The sequence below is a fragment of the Tupaia chinensis genome, unplaced genomic scaffold (genome assembly GCF_000334495.1).
Source record: "Tupaia chinensis unplaced genomic scaffold, TupChi_1.0 Scaffold000674_1, whole genome shotgun sequence".
Taxonomy (NCBI): domain Eukaryota; kingdom Metazoa; phylum Chordata; class Mammalia; order Scandentia; family Tupaiidae; genus Tupaia; species Tupaia belangeri.
Window position 1 is genome coordinate 479,188 of NW_006160197.1, and position 25,342 is coordinate 504,529.

A 25,342-nucleotide genomic window follows, 5' to 3' on the forward strand; every position below is an offset into this window, starting at 1 on the left:
TATGTGACCATGCTCCTGGCTGTCTGGAAATTCTGGGGGGAGGATTGTAGTGTGAGACCCTGTGGCGAGTACTTGTCTGTCTCTCTTTCATGGTCATAAAATGATATTTTTTTTTAAAGAAAGAGCTAAACAACTTAATAGTTAAAAGTATATCTTACTTTTATCTTCAATATAGTCATCCCAGTTAAACATGTTCACTGTCCTATTGAAAGTAGTACCATTTCCATCCAATGAGTTATTAAAAAAAGCAGTGATATTTATTTCAAAGGAAGAATTATCTGGGGGCCATTGCAAACATTTATTCCGTAGGTTGCCCATGAACAACTGTAGTCCTATTAGTGCAAACACGCTCAGACAGAACACAGTCAGGATCATTACGTCAGAAAGCTTCTTCACTGACTGGATCAGGGCCCCCACAATGGTCTTTAGACCTACAAATGAAATCAAAAAGAAGAAATTTAAATATAATATTCAACAGCCCCTTTATCAACAAATATATCATGAGTTTGTCCTGGAAAATAAAAATGTCATGCAGAATGCCAACAGTATAAGTTTAATGTTTGTGATTGAATAACGTTTTCATGAAAAGCCTGCTAGCTGGTGAAAATGAATGAAAGCAGAACTTGTATGTTCATTAGAAAATTGTGAATGGAAATGAACCAAACGTGTATTTCCAAACACTCCTTAGAGCAAAAGAAATGATTCTGTTATTCATGCTTAAACATCAACCTTGTATCAATGTTTTGCTTTTATTTGCAGATGTCTTACTCCCTAACCCCTTATTGGTTTTAGAAAAGTCTATATAAATAGAGTGCTATGAAATCGTAAAGTTGCTGAATTATGAGATGATAGATTTGTGAATTCTGCAAGCTTGAATATGGGTTACAAAAGGGAAGACATCTGAAAACTGAGCCCCATGCAGCACTCATGCTATCCCTTGCTCTTTCAATTATCTGCGGTTTTAAAAATTGCCAGTTTGAGGCCTCAATGTTCAAATTTGCATCAGTTTCAATGCTTCATAGTTTAGCTTTGATGTGGAAAGCTTCATGTTACAGGATGCAAACCACGTAGCCTGTTACTGCAAATGCCTCATGCAAAATTTGTTAAACTCAAAGGCTGATTTAGAACCATTTAAAAGAAAGCAACTGATAAAAAGCAAAGAATCAAATTCATCCAAAATATGATGTATCCATTCTTGCTTTTTTAAGGATTTATTTGCAAGATGCGACAAACAACAAGGCTTCTGCACAAAAGCTGTAGTGGAGCCCCAATGCAGCTAAAGTCAGCCTCGGTGTTTAACCTAGCTCTCACCTGGAATGACTGAAATTGTTTTCAATGCTCGGAGAACTCTGAATGTTCTCAACGCTGAGACATTGCCCAGGTCCACAAACTCTGTCACATATCTGTAATAAGGAGTTCACACACAAACACAATGACAGAACACAAGAAACAGTTGGAGATATAAGGGGCCTACCACCTTATACCAGTTTCTTCTTACCTGGAATTACAGAAATAGTTTTCAAAGCTCTCAAGACTCTGAAAGTTCGAAGAGCTGAAACATTGCCTAGGTTTACAAATTCTGTTACATACCTGTAGAATCAAATCAGAGTTATTCAGAATTTAGGGAAATCTACGTCTATGTTGGTCTTTCATCAAGACCTTTTCAATTCTAAGGAGCGTTGCCATCAGATTTCCCAGTTAAGAGAAAAATGGCTTTGTCATCAATCACAGCCTCTGATTTTTCTAAGATACTTTATTTTATTACTTTACAGTACTAATTGACACCAAAGTTGTATATTTAATATGGTAGTCCCTAGGTTCTTCAAACTGAATAATTTGATGGGAAGAAAAATATTCTAAGTTCACATAATAATGAAGAGAAATGCTCAATTTGTCAAGGGAAGCCACCAGTAGAAATACAGTATAGATTCCCAGCAGTGATTTACTCTTCCGGGATAGAAAATGTATCAATATACTTACGCAAATGTTATGACTGTGAAATCCAACCAATTCCATGGATCCCGCAGAAATGTGAAGTCTTCTAAACAAAAGCCCCTTGCCAGTATTTTAATAAGTGATTCAAAAGTATAAATTCCTGTAAAGGTGTACCTGAGAGAAAATAGCCAAGCTCACATTAAAAATCCAGTATATAATGTATATGTACATACCATAATAGTGACTTAAATCACGAACAAAAATTAGAGACTTTCTTATTGGTCTCCTTACGTCCTGGAGCTTCAGTAGGGTTTAAGACAAATAGAAACATTGAATTCTGAAAGAGATTCTTATGGACTATAAATAAATAAATATTGGAATTTCCTCATCAATTCATTTAAAGGATCTAGATAATATGGTTCTATATGAAGACATTATCTGAAACACATTAGCTTCCAATCTGGTTAAAGCAACTATGTATTAGTCAAAAAAGACTGAAGCTTTTATGTTTCATAAAATATGCACTCTTAAGAGCCAGATACTAGTAAGACACAGAGCTGTGATAAGCATGAGAAAAGGAATGTGGGCACTCTGTGGGGCAGTGGTCGTGTCCTGCTCAAGAGAAGTTGGATCCAGACTAGCCTCGTAGCCTCATGGTTAAGGAAGCCAGATCCTACATGGCCAACCACAGTTGAAGTCCCAGCCCCAGTGACTTGGAAAACACAGGTGTGTGTGTGTGTGTGTGCGTGTGATGTGTGTGTGTGCGTGTGGTGCATGTGTGTGTGTGGTGTGTGTGCGTGTGTGTGCATGTGGGGTGTGTGTGTGTGTGTGTGTGTGTGTGCATGCTGAAAATCCTGACAGGATGGAGAAATGGCAGAGAAAGGACTGTGGCATGACCACTTTTTCACCACTGGGGATTGCTTTTTCTTTCTCTTTCTCAGTCTGTTTCTGGTGAATGCATGCACCCTCTGGCAATTAAAAAATAAATAAACGAAAGAAGAAGCCAGATCCCACATGGCAGCTTTGGTTCAAATACCCAGCTGGCCTTGTCAAAAACATTCTAGGCATTCGCCAAAGGCACAAGGCTTATGGGCTGGAAGATTGAGAAAGGGGATGGCAGTGTCATCAGACCCTGTGAAAGGTACTCTTCTTTTTCTCTCCACCCTCCTCTCTCTCTCATATGTGCACACATTGTATCATAAATAAATGTAAAACATTTTTAAAAAGAACATACCAACTAGGTACATTTTTTATTAGTGTAAGTTAGTAATCACTACAAATCTTTAAATGAGTACAGGTTTACAAAGAAGATAAAGGACTACACACATTCGCAGTCAAACCAGTGCAGTAATTTGAACAGAATGAGCCACCTCAAGCTTTGTCCTGGAGGAAAATGGTGGTTGAAATAAACTTGAGTCAGTACCTGATTTAGAGTAGCTAGCAGGATCTGCTAACAAGCAGATGGAGTCTGAAGATGTTAGAAGCACACCTCGAAAGATGAGGGAATGTCAATATTGAAAGACAGTTTAAAATTTTTACTTACTCCACATTCTTTGTCCAATCAGGAGGATTACTCATGGTCATAAATACACAGTTGGTAAGAATGGTGCACATGATGAGCACATTGAATAAAGTAGGAGAGTTTTGTTAAGGAAGACACAGTTAAATGGAGAAAAAAACAAAACAAAACAAAACTCATTTTCATGCATCAATATGCCTTTACCACCATGAAGTTTAAAATTATCATGCTTATTATTTTATCATTTTTCCCATTTTTATAATTCAGCAACCCCATATCTAGACCAAATATTCAGACCAAACTATCAACTACTTTGAGAATGTTTAGGTACTTTTATTAATTAAAAAGATTAAGTGCAGGGCCAGCAGTTAAGTATGCTGGACTCCCACTCGGCCGATTGCGGTTCAAGTCTTTGACCTGACAGGTGACTTTCTCACTTTCTCTCTCTCTCTCTGGTCAAATTAAAAAACAATAATAATAATAATAAAATTAAATAAATAAATAATTATTGTGAAAAGATTAAATGCAAATAAATGAATTCATTAGTGAATAATTTATCAATTTAAATGACAGATCCAGTTGAAAAACAGAAATTTAAGTTCAGCATATACATAAACCTCAAAAATTCAACAGAATATCTAAATAATTAATTAAATGTATTACAACTTCATTCTAGGGGTCACCCAGTTGAAGGTCTTATAATGAATCTTTTCTAATATACTGCAATTGCTCAGGTAATTAAGAATTGTGAGAAGATGGCTAGTGTAAGTTGTGTTCCTTGGTTTATAACTGAGGCCAGTCTACTAGAAACTATTTCACGGAGTTGTTATAAGAATCAAATTAGTTAAGATATGTAAAATCTGCTATAATGTAACATGCCTGGTCCTTAGCAGTTGCTCAATAAATTGCTTTCCTTACTTCTCAAACCATACAGAATACTGTTCATAACAAATATCTAGTTTGTTTCACCCTATTCCACTTTGCCTTTGCAGATAGAGCCAGTGCCATTTACTTTCCTTAATATTGGAAAAATAGGTAACAAAACCTATTTCAGAAAACAGTAGTCAGATCATTGAAGTGACTTTATTTCTTATTTCACAAAAAGCATAATAAGGATTGAGTTATAATTATGTAAAACAGCAGCTTCTATCAATGTGAACTTAGATATAATTATAAAAATCCCAGGGAGGAAATAATCTCTTCATATTACTTCTCATTCTTTTTTGTTGTTATAAATCTTCACATTATTTACATGTGAAATATAGCATGATTTCAGTAAGGACAATAGGACGTGAGTAGCCAAGGTTATGTTGATCTAGAAAGAACATTTCTTTACACAAAAAACAAGCTTTGGTCAAACCTGTAATTATTGCTTCATTTTGAGTGGCAGAGACTCATCATTCAAATGCATTTAAATAAGTCTCTGCTACTCGAATAGTAAATGACGTGATCAGCCACGTGAGGGCACTGTCATCTAGAGAACACAGGAAAACACCTTTCAGAAAAGGAACCACATAGTTTCCCTTTATTGCTAAAACTAAACAAAAGAGAAAGATAAATTAAAAATGAATAACTAGTACATAAAACTAGAGAGAAGGCCCTCATGCCTGCTGGCTATTAGGATGCACTGCAGAAAGTAACACTCCTTGGGAGATTGGCACCACTAAAAACTGCATGCTCCAACCTCAGGAGCCCTCAACACCTACTCTCTGCAAAGATACTTTTCAATATTCTCCACTCTCCTCCAACCTCCAACTCTCTTTCTCTTTCATTTTCAAACTGGTGATCTTATTTCCTCTTCACAGAGAAAGAATTAGGATCAGACTGCGTATCTTCAATTGCCACCCCTAAAGTGAAAAAGCTCTGCATTGGGGCCTATCCTTTCCTCCTTCATGCTACACTGGGAAAGTTTTTCCTCCACCTCTACTCAGGACACCTTTTACTTTTCTAGGATATTCAACAATCTCGGGACCAGCAGTTAGCATAATGGCTGTGTCGCTGAACTCCCATGTAGTCAACTGTGGTTCAAGTCCTGGACCCGATGTCTTAAACTCACGCCAGGCACGTGTGCATGAGTCCCCAAGATCCCAAGAGGAGAATGGAAGAGAAGGGATTGAGGCGTGGCCATCCCCCCTGGGGGGTGATTTCTCGCTTTCTGTCTCTCTGTTTCTGTCTGGCAAGCACACACGCCCTATAGCAAAAACCTCTCCAAAAAAAGAGAAAAAAGTTATTGAACAATCTCTTACTGCTTCTTTCTTTTAGCAATTTATTTATTTATTTATTTATTTACTTACTTACTTACTTAATTACCAGGGTGCGAGTGCATTCACTGGAGAAAGGCAGAGAGAGACAAAAACAGGGGAAATGAGAAATCACCCTTTAGAGGGAATGGCTATGTCATAATTCCTTTCCTCCATTTTTCTTTGGATTTTGGACTCCTGCACACACGCATTTAGCATGATTTTCAAGTTGCTGGGTCTGGGACTCAAATCGTGGTCGAACACGAAGGACTCTAATGTCTTAACCACCATGCTGGTCCCTTATCTCCGTTGGTGTTGGGTATGGGAGGAGTGCTCTCCTGTAAACCTCTTTACTACTTATAGCTCTCTTCTCTCCATTTCAAACTTCCTGAAAGAGTTGTGTATCTTTCTTTTCTTTGTGTATTTATCACATTCTTGGGAGGTCAGCTATTTTATTTTTTTTGCTAAAGGTGACAAACATCTCATGTTTTGTCACTAAAAGTGAAAGGATAATTATGTATTCTTATTCGACTTGCTTTCTCAGCAGACAACGAAAGTGATTCCTCTATTTTCATTGTTTTTTCCCCTTTGCTTTCAGGGTGACCTAATTCTCTGTTTCTTCATGTCTCAGGAGCAGCAAATCTTCTACACCCTTTAAAATTTTGCATTTCCATTTTTTTTTTCTTTTTTGCTATAGGGCACATGAGCTCACCAGAAAGACAGAGAGAGACAGAAAGTGAGAAATCACACTCCAGGGGGATGGTCACACCGCAATACCTTCTCCTCCATTCTCCTTCGGGATCTTGGGCACACGTGCACACATGCCTGGCATGAGTTTAAGCCACTGATTCCGGGACTCGAACCGTATTCGACTGCATGGGAGTCCAGTGACATAGCCATTACGCTAACTGCTGGTCCCATCCCTTTTTGAAAACTAAGCCAACTCTCCTTCTCCTGATATCCTCAGCCTAGGAGAGCTCATCAACAAACACAGCTCCAGGTATCATTCACATACCCAGTAATCTCAAATCCTTGTCTCCAGGCAAGACTTTTCTTCTGAACTCCACATACCAATTTTTCACATGACATCTGCATTTACATATTCACTGACACTTCAAGAGCATGTAAAATATTTTGAGTTCTAAAACAGAACTGAAAGTCTTTTCATCCTGCTCCTTTGCTCAGGCTAAATACAGCTCCTTTGTCATCTCCATCTCTTCCCTTTCTTTCTAAACCTCTACATCTAATTTAGCACCAAATAGTGCCAAATTTGCCTACTATCTCTGGGCTCAGTCTGCTTCTTTCCATCTCAACATCACTGTATGGCCAAAGTGTCCATCAACACTAACATCAAGTCTAAATTGAAATCATTGCAGTTTTCTATAAAATGGTCTTTCTCAAACTGTGCTTTGTTTCTTTTAATTCATTCTCTACACTTTGCCAAAATAACAGTTGTAAATGGTATTTGGACACTTTTTGTAGTTCTCCACTAGTTTTATGATGATAATCAGATGTCTTACTAACATAGGTTTCAGATTCTAAGTCTGATTACAGTCTACTCTGGTTTCATCTTCTTATCTCTTCATTGAACTATCCTAACCAATAATATCGCAATAGTTCCAGATCATCGAATGTTGTGAATAGTCTATATGCTCTTACTCAAATCAGAGTCTTGCAAAGTCCATCTGTTCTCCTTGGAAATGCTCTCTACTTCACTCTTGCCAGCTCATACTTTTTCTTCAGCACTCAGATTGACCTGTTTAGTTCTACCAGTTATACATTCCTGGAGCACTTTACGTTACCCCCTCTATGACAAATTCTAATGTTGATCTTCCCTACTAGATGAAGAACTTCTTGAAGGCAAGGACAATGACTATATTATTCACTACCATATTCTTGCTTTTTCGTAAAGTGTCAGTTGACTATTGAGCTAAATCATTTTACAACTTGTTTATTGCTAAATGGAGTAATATTTTTCCTTTTGAATGATTTTTATGCTGTATTTGGTGACATGGAACAAAAATATGTCATAAAATTCTCCTCACGTACATTGTATATGCAAGTTTCTACATTTGTTTAAAATGTAAGGTGTAAGATAAGCAAGGCTGAAACTAACAGCCTCAAGAGATTTATGTCACATGCTGAAATCAGCCATGGTTTTATGACCATCAAAATTTTTACTCTTTATAATAGCATAATCTTTGAGTTATATCTAATAAAGGAAAATGTATATTAAATATTAATAATAGAAATAATGATTATGTTCTAGTAAGTCAGATAATAAAGAATAAAGCATTATGCTTAACAACAAGTGTTTGCCACATTTCATGACTGTCTTTTTTGTAAAGTTTATTTCTTCCATAAGCAAAAGAAATAGCCAGAGAGAAAGATAGCCCTCCCCAACATGGTCTTAATGCTTCCATCAATCCGCAGTGTCAGCCAGTCCTGAATCATCAGCACATGTGTGCCTTGCATACTCAGGGAGGTCTCCAGGCACAAACTCAGAACCTTCCTGGGTGGATCAAACTTGCAGAGTTTTGCATTTCATGACTGCACCATCATCTGGCCTCTATATGACTACCATTTCAATAGTAAAGTATGCGTTTAAAAAAAAAATCCAGGTCCAGGTGGTGTAACTGGATCCACATGGAGAAGGTCTTGGGTTTAAGGCCGAGGGCCTCCTTGAGCATGCCAGGTGCAGGTGTGCCCATGTCCAGGGCTGGCAGAGATGAGAATTGGATAGTAGCATGAAGACCCTGTTGAGGTACCTTTCTCTCTGCCCGTCTTTCTGTCTGTTTCTCTGTTTCATGGAAGAAATAAATAAATAACTTTTTTAAAAAAAGAAAGAATTCTGACGAACACACGAATAAATAAATACAAACTAGTTTGCCTTTAAAATTAAATATGGTAACCAGCCCCTGCCCTGCTGATTAGGTAAGCTGGATCTTGCACAGCTGGATCAGCTTGAGTCCTCGACCTGGCAGCTTGAAAATCACACTGCGTATATGTGTGGTGTGCCCAAATCCTGAAAAGAGGGGGAAATGAATGGACTGCAGGTGTGGCTATGTTCCATGAAGGTTGTTCTTCTTCTCTCTCTCTCTCTTTTTCTCTTTCTCTGGTGAGCACATATGTGCTCTGGCAACTAAAAACAATTAATTAATTTTAAAAAACCTGAATAGGAGGCCCAGTCATAACACATATTCTTCTATGCTGGATGCCGTATGAGAGACGGGGATTCAGTTCCTACCATTGCTGAGCCCATGATCCTGGCTGCCTGGGGAGGCTGGTGGTAGGAAGCCAGACTACATGAGACGCTGTTGAGGCTGCTTCTGTCTCTCTCGGCTTTTCTCCGTGTGACTTTCTCGTAAAAGAAGAAAACTTAAGAAAACAGAACTGAAGAAGGAATAGCTATAATTAGGTTTCTATGCTAGTGCTTTAATAGATATCTCCAAATAAAATGTTTTGAAATCCATTAACTTTATTAATTATTGTTAATTTATCTCATCAATCACATTGTTTTAAAAAATCTTGGGTTTGGTAAGTGAATAAAATAGCAGGGTTTCAGATAATTATAACCACAATTCGAATAAGAAAAAAATGAGTATTGATTTTTATATTGGTGATATCATACACAGAAAACTCCACACCAAGGCAGATTTTAAGGGGCTAGATATATAAGCCAAGCTATAAATTGGAATACCTTTTCAAAAGAGCAAAGGATCTGGAACAATTTTCCCTTAAGAGCTTTGTTATGTAAAATAAAATAGAGGCAGATTAACCTTACATAATCTAGGAGGAAAAAGACATTTTAACCTGTTGATTTTGTTATGCCAGATATTAATTAAAGCAGGTAAATCTATTGATTGATATTCACCTGACTGTTCAGAAATATAAAATATTTCTGTATGTATATTATGAGGAAAAAAATCCTTTAACTTTACACTAAAAATTGTTTATGTAGCTTTTTATATGGAGCCTAATGACAGCACCAGCATGCCTACCCCTTGAGCCACGGAGATAGAATGAACAAGTGTGATCTGCCAAGCACAGAATCACAGACCAGCTACACCTTTCACCAGCCATGTGGGCTTCAGCAAGTTCATTCTTGGAGGCTCAGTTTTATTACTCAAATGTAGATGACTAATATTTTTCTTACAAGATACAGTCATTATCCATTGAGAGTTCTTATCAGTTATTTTTATTATGATTAATCATTTGTTTATTAGACATAAAAATGTAGAGTTCTTACTTTTTTTTTTTTTTTTAGTTTTTGCTATAGGGGCCAGATAGAGAAGGAAAGTGAGAACTCACTACCCCGGGAGGAATGGTCACTTATGCTACTATCCCTTCTGCTCTGGTCTTCTTTGATTTGGGGCACATACCCACATACCCTTGGCATGACTGTCAAGATGTCGGGTCTGGGACTCAAACTGGTCAGCTGGCCATGTGGGATCCTGGAGCTTAACTTGATACCATTTGCGGACCCATGTGGGGTAGTCATTAAGGAAAGGAAAGATACTGTGCTTTCCTCAGGGACTTCGTAATGATAGGCAATATCCAGAGAAGTCGTAGAGGAAATTTTAACTGACATGTACACTAGAAGTAAAATAGAGATTCATATTAGATTTTCTCTTTCTTTCTTCCTTTCTTTTTCTTTCTGTCTTTCTTTCTTTTAAAGTTTTTTGCCATAGGGCACGTGCGCTCTCCAGAGCGAGACAGACAGAGGGTAAGTGAAAAATAACCCCCCAGGGGGTTGGCCACACTCCAATTCCTTCTCTTCCATTCTCTTCCTGGGATTTTGCGCATGCATGCACATGTGCCCAGGGTGATTTTCAAGCTGCCAGATTTGGGACTTGAACCACGGTCAGCCAAGTGCAAGTCCACCACCTTAACTACCACACCATCTCTGGTATCTACATGTTATATTTTCTAACCTAAAATGGAGAATTCAAAGCCCAGTATACTACTGGTCTCTTATAAATCAGTGCATATTTATTTCCATCAGTAGAAATACTGAGTAAATATTATATATACATATATATGTAAATATTATATATATCATATGTACATGTTAATTATTGTCTTGTTTAATTTTAACAAGCTTCTATCTTCCAATAGAGAACTAGATGACAAATCTTGAGCACTGAAAGTAGGTGATGAAAGGGAAATGTATAAGTTTTATCACTTCCTTGCCTACAGACTGCTCTAATACTTGCATGGAAAATCATGGCTTCTTTTTCATTTCTGTATGAATGCCACAAAAATTTAGGATGAGCCAGGAAGACCATTTTTTATTTAGTGAATTGGTAAGTTAGAGCCACTGAAAATAACTTTTGAAATGCATAAACATAGGGACATTGGCAATGCCCACTTTTTTCTTTTGGATGGAAAATGCAAGTTGAACAAGTTGAGAATCACGTCTGGTCTGTAGCTTTACTGATGTATAATAGAGCCTTAGAAAAGCCCTAATCTTCTCTGGGCCTCACTCAATGAACTCACCTTCAAAATAAGATGGTTGGGACTGATCACAGTGTGTTTTAGTTATGTACAGCTCCAAACTGGTGCTATATAAACATTATGTTTGTAAAGTCAACATGAAACAAGCAATGACTTGTTTAGAATTTTTTTTTTTTTTGGAATTCCTTAAGCAATATGAGAGATTTCTTTTTTCTGATGTTATAGCAGCTAGTGTCACTAAAAGAATCGTAGCTACTGTCATCCACAGCTGTCATAATTACCCTTTAGTAGCTGTGTTACCCAGTGCTAGTCTTGACTCTTGTGCTAGTTATTTGTGACCTTTTATTGTTACTGTTGCAAAAACTAATTACAATTTTATAGATGGAGAAATCAAAATTCTAAATACTTGGAAAACCTTGACTCAAAGTCGCATAACTAGTAAGTAAAATTCAGTGGTGGGATTTGAATCCAAGTTTCTGATATCAAAACCTATATATTTCATTTTCTTACACTTTGAGAATTACAGGGAGCTCAGCATTAGTTGTGTGATTTCAGGTGTTTGGCAACCATAATCCTGAGTCACAAGTTTAAAGACCAACCTTACACTGACATCTCTCCAGCCTACATTTTCATAAACTCCAGACTCGCATATCCACCTCACCCCTCAACTTCTCCACTGCAGGTCTAACAGGTGTCACACATAGCAGGCTGAACCAAGCTCTCGATTTTACCCACCAAATGGTTCTGCACAAAATTGTTCAAATCTTCGTCAATACCAATTTCATTTTTCTTTTTGATCAGGCTAACCCCGTGGCGTCATCTTTAGCTCTTCTCATTTCCTTGTATGCCACATCCAATTGCTTAGCAAATTCAAACAGCTCTTTTGCAAAACACATCTCAATCTGATGACATTCCACCACCTCCGTGTCCACCTCTTGCCTTAGCAATGACAGAAGACCGCTAGTCTTTCTCCTTGCTTCGCTCTATGCAGTCCATTCTCTGCAAAGCAGCCAGATGATCTTTTAAACATACGATTCAGATCACAACTCCCTTCATGTCATTCTGGGTTATTTGGTGCCCTTGCCCACACATCACCTCAGCTCGCTAACGGCTGCAGTCCCTGCCCTCTACTCTCTGCCGTCTTCTCCTCCTATTCCCTGCCTTCCCCACTCCGCTCCTGTCAGTCTGGTCTCTGATGATTCTCGTACACACCGGCTGCACGTTCACTTTCAGACTTTGCTTCATACTTGCTGTTTCCCTGAATATACATCTCACCTAGGTTTCCATGTCCTCAGTTCCTCATTTCCTTCAGGTCTCTGCTCAAACGGTACCTTTTTCAGACAGAACTTCCCTGACCAAGACCACATAAGCCCGAATGTAACTACACGTCAACACAAATTTATTTGGATCAGTGTTACATCCCAGCACTTAAAAGATCTGCTGGGCCAGCAGGTGGTGGTGTGGTTAAGGAGGCTGACCCTCACATGGCTGACTGCACAGTTCAAGTCACAGGCTCAACAACTAGAAAAGCATACTGGATATGTGTAGCGTGTACCCAAAATCCTGAGAGGGGAGATGGAGAAGAAGGCATGATCCTCACATGGGCGTGCTGCTTTTTCTCTAAGCAAATGTATGTACCCACAGCAAACAAACAAAAAAAGACAACCTATCAAATAATAGGTAATCAAAAAATATTTGCAAGTAAGCGAAGGAGTTATCAGATAATGTCAAATGAAGGAGAGCATGTATATATCAAGTTAAAATAATAAAAATTGACATGACATGAAAACACATTTGAAAATATGGTAGGAAATTTTAGGAATGTAAATTATTTTTAAGTTGCTTGCTCTCTAGGATAGATCATACTTTTATTTAATTATTTAAATAATTTTTATTTAATAAACAATATGCTAAGCAAATTAAATGCACTTTCCATTTGCAAAATATATCCAGTCAAAAATATATTAAACATAAGTATACCTTCTCATCCAAAATCAAGAAACAGGTAACTGATATGAAACCGCTCCTCATGACAATAATAGCTCTTTAAGAAACAAGTCAGATTTTTTGTTGGGCATAGAGATATTAACCCAGATTTAAAATCTAAATTTCTAAAAATAAATAAATAAAATAAAATTTCTTTGTTGTTAATGTTTGTTTGCTTGTTTGTAAACTAAAACGAGTTAATACTCAATGACCTCCCATTTGCACCACACCTACTGTGACTAACTCCGAGTATTCATTTACTGGGCTTTTTTTGGGAGAGATTTCTGCTATAGGGCATATGTGCTCGCCAGAAAGAGAGACAGAAAGGGATATATCACCCCCCAGGGGGCATGGCCACGTCCAATCCCTTCTCCTCTATTCTCTTCCCAGGATCTTGGGCACCCGTGCACACATGCCTAGCATGAGTTTAAGACACAAGGTCCCAGACTTGAACCTCCGTCGACTACATGGGAGTCCAGTGATGTAGCCATTACGCCATCTGCTGGTCCCAGGTATTTTTAGTTTACAGTAAAAGACACTGCAGTTGAGGTCAGACAACCATATTTGAGTCTAGGGTTTAAGTCGTGAGGCATAAAGGTAAACATCATTGTGAAAATAGTAACAAACTATAGTCTTACATACATGTAAGTTTACTAGAACTGTGATCACCTATGCCAGTATCATAGGAAAGACAAAGGGATTTATCTCCTTTAGAGTATTAGCCTGCTCTTCCTTTCATGTATCTCTATTACAAGGTAAGACATCTGAAAAAATATTTTAATTCAGGCAATTAGAGATTTTTAAGAATCTACATTGGAAGAAATTTGTGTCTATAAAGCCATTTCAAACTTCTAGCTTTATCTGGTTAGCTTCACATTTCTTTCTTTTTATTTTACTTTATTTATTTATATTATGCTGTGTGAGAATGAGTATGTGTGTGTGATGTTTTGTCATAATTTTCCTGCCTCAGCCTGCCAGGTAGCTGCAAGTACAGGTGTGTGCCACCAGCTTTCATGTTTCCACTTGTATCACTGCATGCCTCCTAGCAACTATGTCTCTTAGAGTTCAAGTTCCTTTGGGAAAGAACTGCGAATTCTCAGATCAAGTTATATTTGTATTTTCTACATCCTCAATGCCCAGGTTCTCTGATCAGAACTTCTGAACTGTTCTCGCCCTCTTCAAGGGAGTCTCTTTTCTAGAAGGTCTTAAATTGGGGTTAAAAATGACCAAGGATTTTTCTTTTTTTGTTGAGAGGAGATAATAGCTTTTATGAGATTTTCAAAGAAATTTATTATTTCCCCACAAAAGTTTTAGAACAAAAATTTGCCTTTTTTCCTTTAATATTGGGCTTTCTAAATTCCATCTAATCATTCAGATGAGGAGAGACAAAATTAATCTTTCTGATCCCTTCAAATCACCTCTTTTTCATTTGCTTTGTATCTGATTTTCTAATTTCTGATAAACTCATATGCTCTCAGCCACTGCGACGAACAGAGAATCAGATTAGTCCTGTTTTCTACAATACTTGACATAGAACTTCTGTTGACATAAGGGGCATACAATTATTTAAAATTTGACATAAATTATTTATTTATGGAAAGATGTATTCAGTGCACAGATGACAAATAATTGAAACATAGTAATATAGATCATAATTTATAATTAGAGATTCAAGTACAAATCTATTTCTAATGCTAACTCAAAGACATCTCTTCATCCATAAGCAACAGGTTCTCATATTTGAAAAACAGAGATAAGGAAATATTGTTTAAGGTAATGTGTACAAGATAAATCTACTGGGTTTATCCCTTCTCTTGAATTCTCTATATTCTTTCTTTTTTTCTTTCCTTCTCTCTCTCTCTTTCTTTCTTTCCTTCTTTCTTTCTTTTTTTTTTCTTTCTTTCTTTTTAAAGATCTTCTAGAGGCACTGAGCTTTTATACTGCAAGCATTAAAACCAAGCCCTGGATTGATTATGCCACAAAATCCAAGCAATGGCTGCTTTAAAGAGGAAAAACACTATAAGTTTTCTTATCTGAAGCTTCGTTTACATTTCAGTTTCCCTTCTTTTTATCTGGTCTCTGAAGCAGGACACCCTTTATCCCAAGGCTTTTGTGCACTTCTGCAAAGACTGCTGCTCAGCATGGTCTCAGTCTTCTAAGACTTTGTTCCTTTTCCTTTTCCAAAGCTAGTTGGCAACCAGACCAAGGTCTCTGCCTGTATTAAAACTTTTCATTTCCAACTATAAGTCAGTCAAATTACCATCTACCACCAAGGTGTCAAGAGTCCCATTTCTATGAAGTAAATATTTTAACAAGTACAATAGAATGAAGAATAAAATGAAGTTGTATGCGGATAGTAAAATATTGTCTTTGAAGAGAGAGAATTGTAACAAGACCTGAGACTTGAGTAAAACATGGAAATAAGTGACCAAAAAAAGTAACAAAAGAAAGAAAGAAAAAAAGAAAGGGTGAGAGAGAGAAAGAAAGAAAGAGAACATTGTGAGAATGCTTTTGGGAAAAGAACTTGAGATACTTGAAAGGCTAGTGTAAATACAGACACGAGGTAAAGATTTACTAACTCCCAACTTTTGAACGCTTACATGAAAAGTAGAAAGTAGTAAACTGCAGGCCAAAAATATACAACATTACGTTATTCACATTATGTGTATATATTTTCCAAATGTGAAAGCTGTGCAGAAAATTTACATGTGGAATTTACTCCATTCTATAATACTGTAAAATCTGAGGAGAAATAAAATGATAGCCTCTTCATACAGTTAAAATCAATGCACAAGCCTGGGATGTTGCCAACAATGTAGAAGAGAGTGGAGGAGGAAAAGAAGAACGAAAGGAATCAGTCAGGGCCAAGGCAGATCCTTAGGAGACAGAAAAAGGGGTTCACTTACCTATGATCCTATTCTGCAACATGCTAACTGTTGAATAAGAAAGAAAGAAAAAGAGCACATAACATTGCCAATCACATATACTTCCAAAAATGCCTAGCTCAATAATTTTGTCAAATTGAGTGACTATTGGAAAAGGATATGAATGTACCAAAATCTTAATAGCTAGTTTTCTAATAGGGTTGAAGGGAGTTAAAATGTACAGGGCAGGGGTGGCACTGAATCGAGAGATTGCTTTCCCTTTATTCAATACTATAAATGTCTGAAAAAGAAAACAAAACACATAAAACATAATTTAGAATATATGTTAAGGACATTTAAAATAAAAGTTGAAACCATTATTTAGAAATAGTACTCTAAAAATAATGCAGTAATAAACCAGTAACCAACATATGACAATAGTGGTTTTCCTCTTAAACACTATAAGCCCTCCTAAATTTGGTAAATTACAAGAGGATTTAAAGAAGAATATAGGACCAGGCAGTGGCATGGTGCTTGGGGTGGCTAGATCCCACATGGTTGACTGTGTAATTCAAGTCCTGGGTCTGATGGCTTGAAAAATATGTTGGGTGCACATGCATGCATGCCCAAAATCCTGAAAGGAGAAATGGAGGAGAAGGGATTGCAACTTGACCCTCTTCCATAAAGGAGTGCTTTCTCACTCCCCCTAACTGGGCTTTCTCCAGCGAGCACATGCACCTTCTAGCAAATTTAAAATTAATTTATATTTCATGTAAAGTGCAAAAATGAGGCCTGGCCTGATTGCTTCTTTGGTTAGTTTTCACATGAGAAATTCAAGGGATTCCAGGTTGTTCTTTGCTCAAACTATGTTTTGGCACCTAATGTCATCAGCTATAATAGCATTTCTTCTGTGGAGAATCACATAAGGACAAAGTTTACAGTATGAAGGCGTAATTAAACCTGCTGAAGATCAAAGTGCCTTATACAGAGCTAGAGATGGAAAAGAGAAATTCACATCTCATTCTTGGAAATGTAAAAGTACAAAACAAACATACTCCTTGTTTTCACTTTTTCTTTACTGCATTGTAAGAGAATGGGGCCAATTTGCACTCTATTTAAGAATATAATTACTATTCAAGAAACTAATAGGCTTTTTTCCTTTGTCATGTTCCCGTTGCTGGACACCTCTTCAGTTTTGTCTGTCCCAAAAGTGTGGGTTCAAATGAGTGCTTCCAAAAGACGTTTAGGAAAATTGGCCCATTATACAGTGAGGCCCACTCACATTCTAGTTAGGCAGAGGGGACAGGCACGGCATTCTTCACCATCATCGCTGGCCTAGCACAGAAGCACTTATTAAGTAGGCAAAATAAAGACAAGTTTACTGAACTCACTTTCTTATTGATATAGAACGGGTCCAGGTCCTCCAGGGGCTCTGACACCATCTCTGGAGGAATGTCTCCATAAATAAATGGAAGAGATTTCCCTGCTTCCAAGTCACTATTTGGCTTTGGGCCATTTTCATCATCCTCATCCTTGCGCTCCTGTTTGGGTCTCTTAGCTTTCTCTTCTGCAATGCGTTGTTCAATAGCAGCAAGGGATTCCCTGGTAAAGAAGCGGAAGCTGTCAGGTCCTGGAGGTACCAGCACTGACTGTGCCATCTTTTCATCCTGCTCCTTTAATCACTGTGTAGCTCCTCGCATAAGAAAGTGCTACAGAAAGGGGGGAGAAAAAAAAAAGCAATCATCGTTAGGATAAAAGATGACTGTGGCAATTGCATGACTCGGAACACTGAGGGTGATAAAGTATATAAACCATGATAGTCACAATGTTTGACAAAGGCAACTGTATCTGACATTGAGCTCATTTGCTTGCATCAAGATCTATCTTTCACATTCAATAGGTGTCTATGAGGTAATAAGAGTCTCCTACTCCCACAGTGTTTTAAGTGTTTGTGCTACTTGGGGGAAGATAGCTAATTCAGAGCTCAGAAATGGAGGATATTGGTTTGTGCTTGCTGTTTCACTTGTGTGAATATTTTGGCAGCCATCTTTTTCAGCATTCTTGCTGAAAAAATATCAGACAGCCAACACAAGAGATGAAAAATCATCACAACATTGTAGAACCTGGGTTGTGTGAGGATCTTGCACATATGTCTCCATTTTTCTGCACATTTCCTCAGACCTACTTTATCATCTTCAAGAGTTTATTCAAAATCAATATACCTGGTAAAGAGCCCTGGAAATTCTAAAATGCCAAGCTCTTGGAAACATAGGTAGACGCTGCTTGATAGCAAGGGAGTAGGAAGGAGCAGGAGAGGAGATGCCTGACTGTGTTTGGAACTGCTTGGGAACTGCACAGGAAGGAACCTAGCTCCTGCCAAACTGGGCAGGAAGTCACCCACGTCAAAGGTCTGGAGCTTGGACCCCTGGCTTAGCGACCTGCTGCTAACCAGCGTAACTGCTTCTTAAATGAACAAATTTGCAGTACCTTAGGAAAACTGTAGAGATAGCTCATTCTCTCAAATAGTGTCCATTTCCCAAATATCTAGCATAGGAGTCTGAGTGTCCATTTCAGTATTTGGACTAGAAAAAAATAATAAGTTTAAGAGTTTATCTTTGCAATGACATAAATGGAGTTTTACTGGTATTCGAATCATATTTTCCTGGAACAACTAACTTAACAAGCACAACAATCATTCCAAATATTACCTCTGAACCATGGCAAGAGTTTCTATGCTATCTGAAACAATACAAACAAAATATTGACCCTTAATGCTATCTCTATAGAATCACTTAATCCATTTTCCCCCTTCTTTCTAAAAAAAAAAAAAAAAGAAAACAAACAAACAAAAATTCATTTTAACCCCTACACTACAGGACTGAGAGGTATTATTTTAATGTATGAAATGCATCTTCTAAGAGTAAAATGTGTGAATAACTAGTTAATTTTTGCTACATATACCAGATAAAACAGAAGGACATGTAAAACAAATAGAAGCTACTATGCAGTTTTCATAAAACCTTTTTTTTTTTTTAAGTAGACCAGGACCTTTAAGCCACCAGCTAGCAGACTGCCTTCCCAGTTTCACAGTACCTTCAAAACACCCCTATTTTCCTCATTCATCCCCAGAGTCTCATGCCTAGCGACAGGCATAGGCAGGACGATGGTCCTTGCACACTCAGGGGAGGAAATGCCATGCCTGGATGCTCTAATAGAAGAGACATGCTAAAACATGCAGCCAGCAGCTTCAAAATGAAAGTGGTCCCCCTGCAGAATTCCCCCAAGGATTCCACTGTAAAGGTAGAGAAGCATCACAGAGAACAAGCATAATAAGAATATTAAAACATTACCCCTGCAGAATCTTTTACACACAGAGTTTGGGATTGATAAGCTGGCACCAAGAAGACTGCAGATAAAATTCCATCATGCTTTAAAAAAAAAATTTTTTTTTTTTAATTCTTCTTCAAAGACCACACCTAACTTCCTGTAAAAGGATTCTGGTAACTGAAGTAAGAACGGGCATTTCCTGTGCAGAGACTACAAAATGGCATTATTATAACTACCACTAGAGGGCGAGAGAACTGTGAGGCGAGACAGACCTAATGTAGGAAGCAGTCTAAAGCTGTTGTTAATGGAACTCGGATCTTTTGCAGGCTTTTCTTAGAACTAAGCTTTAAGACTTTGCATATTCAGTTAATGGACTTTTTAAACAAATAATGCTTGTTTCATGCTTTTTATTTGCTAAGCCAAAGTGTCATTCATTCAATATAAATCATTAAAATTAAATGTAAATGGTGAAGAGTTAAAAATGAAAAACACATAAAACAACAATCTATTCACAAGTTTTTGCATACTGTGGGAGTTGACATTAACCTTTGCCCCAGAGTATCTGAACTTCAGTAAAGATCCTTTTTAATTGAACAAAGACATCACCTTTGTGCCATGCAAGTTAACTTCTGCTAGGAAAATAAATAAATAAATAAATAACCTGATGAGATACTAATTTTATCTTACCTCTGATTTAAGTCACAGAAAAGCAACAAGAGAAAAGAATGGATAAGCCCATGATATGTTATGTGCCAGCCTGTCAACTACTAAAATAAGATTTGAGAATTTACTAAGTGCCAGTCACTGGACTCAGTTAATCACATTCATAGTATCATTTCAACCACTCCACAATTCTATTAATTAAATGTTTTTAGGTTCCTCATTTAAAAATTGAAGAAAGGTACACTGAGATTAGGAAAAGTATCTTAGATAATACAGGAAAGAGTCAAACTTGAAGCCTAACCCCCAGAATCTGTGATCTTTTTCTCATTCATAGCAAGAAACACCTATGTATGCAACTAACATCTGAAATAAGGGCTGGATAAAAATCAGGCAGTAGCAACCATCATAATCAAAAACAGGAAGGGGACCATCTCCATAGCCTAGGGGTTAAGGAAGCTGGACCCCACATGATTAACTGATTAACTACACGGTTCAAATCCTTACTCCAGTGGCTTGAGAAACACCCCAGGCGCATCCGTGTGTGCATGTACGAAATCCTGAAAAGAGGGAGAGAGGAAGGAGAAAGGGCTGCAGTGTGACTGTGTTCCACGTGCTGTGCTCTCTCCCTTTCCCCCTCTGTCATTCTATCATTCTCTCTAGTGAGTGCATGCTCTTTCTGGCAGATTTGGGGGTGGGGGGAACACATCAGAAACAGGAAGAAAAAAGGGAGAGTGTTTTTTGATTCATAGTTTATTGTCTAAGGCTAGCTTGAGGTATGGGATGATTCTGGACCTCATCTGATGTTACTGGCACATAGTGGGGCTATATCCTTTGGCTTCGACTTCTGTCTGATGTTACTGGCACATAGAGGGGCTATATCCTTTGGCTCTGACTTCTGCAAAGATAGGTTTTCTAGAGATTCTTTGTTGCAGTAAAACCCGATAGCAGGTCCAACCTCTCAGCCTTCCAGACTTAAATCCAGTAGAAACAAAGACCCAGGCAAACTCTGGTTGCATATTGCCATCTCTAGTTGAGTCACATGCCCATCCTGAAACAATCATTCTGTTCAGTAAAATACCACGTTACAGTTGCCCTCCCCTAAGTAGCAGGAACTACCCTTAAAACAAGGAAAGAACCTGACTTGAAACCTCTAATGGTCAGGATCATAACAGTGGTACAGAAATGTTCCTCAAAAGCAGAGTTTGCATACTTATTGAAAGAAGGGGGAGATTAATGCTGGACAAAAGAATCAAGCAGACAAGAGTACAGTCTAGTTGCTCATCGGTCATATTCAGTGTCAGCACTTAGAGAATAACATTATCAGCATCCGTGTGTATTTCTTAAAGTTCATGGAAAATGGAATTAAAGTACAAATTTATTTTATTGCAAAAATGTTAAACTTCCATGCATACTTTTTCAGGATGCATATGTCCATGAACTTTCTGAAAATCTCACATATGTATAATATATATAATATCTTCTATGTATACCAACTAGAAAACAGGCAAGATATTTAGAGGATTCCTTCCCCAAAGTAAGTTGTCTTACCATAATCCAGCACACAAATATTTCAATCTCTATGATGAGTATCAACTTTATTTACCAAAGAACTATTCAGGTCTCTCATTTTGCCAATATGCTCAGTAATAGATCAACTTGTCATACAACCAATTTTCATTTAAAAAATAAATTGAGACATAGCAAATTGTAAATAATTTGTCAAACATATTTTTGAGAGGAGACTAATCATAACAATGACACATAGTATCTACCGTTTGTCAAGCATTATTTCAAGAGCAATGAAACTGTTTGAACTGTACAATAATCAAAAAAACTCTTATCGTCCCCATTTAAAACACGAGGAAGCTGAACCATCAAGAGGTGAACATGTTCAACCTACATAAGATCTCATGACTGTAAGAAGCAGGGTTGGAATGTGAATTCACATTTTTGGCTATATTCCTAAAAAAAAAAATGCAATGCTTATGACTTCTAGAATCATTCACTGTTAGAACATGCGGAATATGTACAGTTTCTTTGATACTACTTTAATTGTAACTTACTCCTTTTCTCTCCCATTCATCCTAGCTAGTGACTATCTCTGAGAATAGTCAAAAGAGAAGTTTCACTAAAACATCCAGTACATGAATGAACGACACCTGAATATTTTCTCCCAATGCCAAAAAGATTTTTGTGTGATGTAAATTTGACAAAAACTAGTCTCCTTTTTGTAATACCCCAGGATGAGGTTTTCCAAAACTATGCATGTTATTTTTTTCTTCCATTTACTCTGATCTGTGCTCACATCATATTGATATTTTATGAAAAGTCTGTATGATATACATTGTCTGAGGGTTTTAAACTTCATTCAGTTGTATTACTTTTCAGACAGAAAATTTCATGTGACAACTTTCAAGGCAAGACACGACATTTAGAAGATCCATGGAAAAGGGGAAAGGCAAATAAAACTATTTGAAGTAGTCAGAAAAGAAAAACTAGTAAGAATTGTTTTATTTTATAAATGCTGTTGATAGTTTTGTAATGTTTCTCTTTAAGTGCTTTTTTCCTTTGGTTTTCTCACTTATAAAGAAGAACATTAATTATCTCAATTACAATGAAAGAAAAATTAAGCCATGTTACTACACATGATGACATCTACAGAAAAGGTAGTTACAGCTATGTGGAAAATAGGGCAATACAAAACAAGGATGTGCAGGAATAAATATTATATTACTGTTCTCTCCACAAAGATTCACATTTATAATAAGTACTCTAAAGATAATTGAAACCAAGAAAATGATTGGTTTATTAAATCTCATAGATAAGGACATAATCATATAATAATTTATATTGTAATTAAGGGTTCTGGATAACTGCTCAAAAACTTAGGGCATTTTGTACCTTACAATTAAGTTGGGAAAAACTAAGTGATGCCATTTTGCCTCTATCTTTTTTTTTTTTTTTTTTTGGAGAGATTTTTTTGCTATAGGGTGCGTGCACTCGCCAGACAGACAGAGAGAGACATTAGAGACAGAAAGCGAGAAATCACCCCCCAGGGGGGATGGTCACGCTGCAATCCCTTCTCCTCCATTCTCCTCTCAGGATCTTGGGCACGCACGCACACGCGCCCGGCGTGAGTTTTAAGCCACCGGGTCCGGGATGCGGACTGCGGTCGACTATGTGGGAGTCCAGCGACATAGCCATTACGCTAACTGCTGGTTCCTTCTATCTTTTATAATATAAGTTTTTGGGGGACCAGCAGTTGGTGTAATGGCTATGTCTCTGGACTCCCATTGTAGTTGACTGTGGTTCAAGTCCTGGACCCGGTAGCTTAAGCTCATGCTGGTCATGTGTGCATGCGTGCCCAAGATCTCAAGAGGAGAATGGAGGAGGAGGGATTGCGGCGTGGCCATCCCCCCTGGGGGGGTGATTTCTCGCTTTCTCTCTCTCTCTCTCTTTCTGGTGAGCACACATGCCCTACAGCAAAAACCTCTCAAAAATATATATACATATAACTTTTTGCTATGGGGTAATGTACTCACCAGAGATAGAGAGATAGAGAGACAGAGACAGAGAGGGACAGAAAGGGAGAGGGAGTGAGAAATCACCTTCCAGGGAGATGGTTATGCCATAAGTGGCCCCAGGAATGTCTTTTTCTAAAAGTGATTGTTTTTTTTTTTTTTCTTTTATTAGAGAGACTTGTGCTATAGGGCACATATGCTCACCAGAGAGACAGAAAGCAAGAAATCACCCCCCAGGGGGATCACCATGCCACAATCCCTTCTCCTCCATTCTCCTCTCTGGATTTTGGACATACACAGACGCCCAGTGTGAGTTTCAAGCCTCTGGGTCTGGGACTTGAACAGTGGTCAGTCATGTGGAAATCCAGCAATATAACCATTAGGTCATCTGCTGGTTCCCTAAAAGTGATCTTTTACCCCATTTTAAAGTTGTAATATTTCATTACCTGTGATATATTAATGTCATAAACATAAACATTTGCAAAATATTTTCTGGTAATTTTTTTCCAATTTAAATTTTTTTTTTTTGAGCAGGTACTCACCAGAGAGAGACAAAGAGAGCGAGAAAGTAAGAAACCACCCCTCTTGGTGTACAGCTACACCACAGTCCTCTCTCTTTTATTCTCTTCTCAGAATTTTGGGCACACACGTACATGCACCAGACATGATAATCAAGCCGCCAGTGGGGACTCAAACCACATCAGTCAGCCATGTGGGATCCAACACTTTAACCTCCATGTCACCTGCTGGACCGCTAGTTTTCTTATTTTATATGTTTGAGTCTATTTTCTCCTGAATATTTTTATTGTTTCTTATTGTGCTTTGGTATATCCTTCTCTCTAGCCTGAATTGAACAGCTCATTTCTTTATTTAACAATTTCTATGAGGAAAAGAAAATTCCAAACAGTCAGACTTCCTGGTTTTCTGCTGTAAATTAGGAATAAAGGATAATAGACTATGAAAAATGAAAGTATTGTTTGTATAGGTCAGAAAAACTGTCTTTTTTCTTTCTTTTTTTTTCCTGTCTTTTTTTTTTTTTGGAGAGGTTTTTTCGCTATAGGGCGTGTGCGCTCGCCAGACAGACAGAGAGAGACATAGAGACAGAAAGCCAGAAATCACCCCCCAGGGGGGATGACCACGCCGCAATCCCTTCTCCTCCATTCTCCTCTCGGGATCTTGGGCACGCACGCACACGCGCCCGGTGTGAGTTTAAGCCACCGTGTCCAGGACGCAAACCGTGGTCGACTACGTGGGAGTCCAGCGACATAGCCATTACGCTAACTGCTGGTTCCCTCATTTTTTTTCTTTACATGCTATGCTTAATTCTAACATCAAACAAACTTATTTTCCATACTTCATTTTCATGTTATGCATATTAAGAAATACTTTATGAAAATATAGAAATTTCTTTGAATGATTGTCATGTTTTACTTTAACAGAAATGTACATAATTTTTCCTGATGGTTTCTGAGAAATACAATTCAGTGTATAGATGATCACTTTACATTCATCTTCCCTGGGAAAAAATGAGTTAACCATATAAAATAAAATATGCCTATAGCTTTAGACAAAGCATTGCTATTATATTGCAAGAAGATGGGTTAGACATTTCTGCACCCTCTCTGATATGTCAGTGCATGTTAGTAGGCTTCTCTGAACTAACTTAATTCAATCTTCTGTCTGTTTCATCAGTAGGAATGCTACCTGAACCTAATTACATATTAGTTTGTTTTTCATGGATAGACCATGCTGGGATTATAGAATTTCACCCTTGATTTTTTGTTTTCACTCTAGATCCTTTTTTGCCTTAGGGTGCTTGGGCTTGATGGA

The 25,342-nt window shown here is 37.6% G+C and overlaps 1 protein-coding gene across 4 annotated transcripts in view; it reads right to left on the reverse strand.

Annotated features, from left to right (window-relative positions):
* The window catches only part of SCN2A (sodium voltage-gated channel alpha subunit 2), a 163,632-nt gene that overhangs the window by 82,778 nt on the left and 55,512 nt on the right, over nt 1-25,342 (reverse strand). The window contains exons 1-8 of one of the 4 annotated variants that reach the window (XM_006160246.1): nt 19,352-19,424; nt 18,489-18,583; nt 17,393-17,710; nt 16,184-16,302; nt 3,479-3,568; nt 1,981-2,109; nt 1,312-1,403; nt 159-431 (exon numbers count right to left, since the gene is read on the reverse strand). In XM_006160246.1, the coding sequence (XP_006160308.1) occupies nt 159-431; nt 1,312-1,403; nt 1,981-2,109; nt 3,479-3,568; nt 16,184-16,302; nt 17,393-17,659 (970 nt within the window). In that variant the 5' untranslated portion in view covers nt 17,660-17,710; nt 18,489-18,583; nt 19,352-19,424. Of the gene's footprint in view, nt 1-158; nt 432-1,311; nt 1,404-1,498; nt 1,591-1,980; nt 2,110-3,478; nt 3,569-16,183; nt 16,303-17,392; nt 17,711-18,488; nt 18,584-19,351; nt 19,425-25,342 lie in introns of those variants that run through there. The other 3 variants (XM_006160251.1, XM_006160249.1, XM_006160248.1) reach the window with 3 other exon arrangements.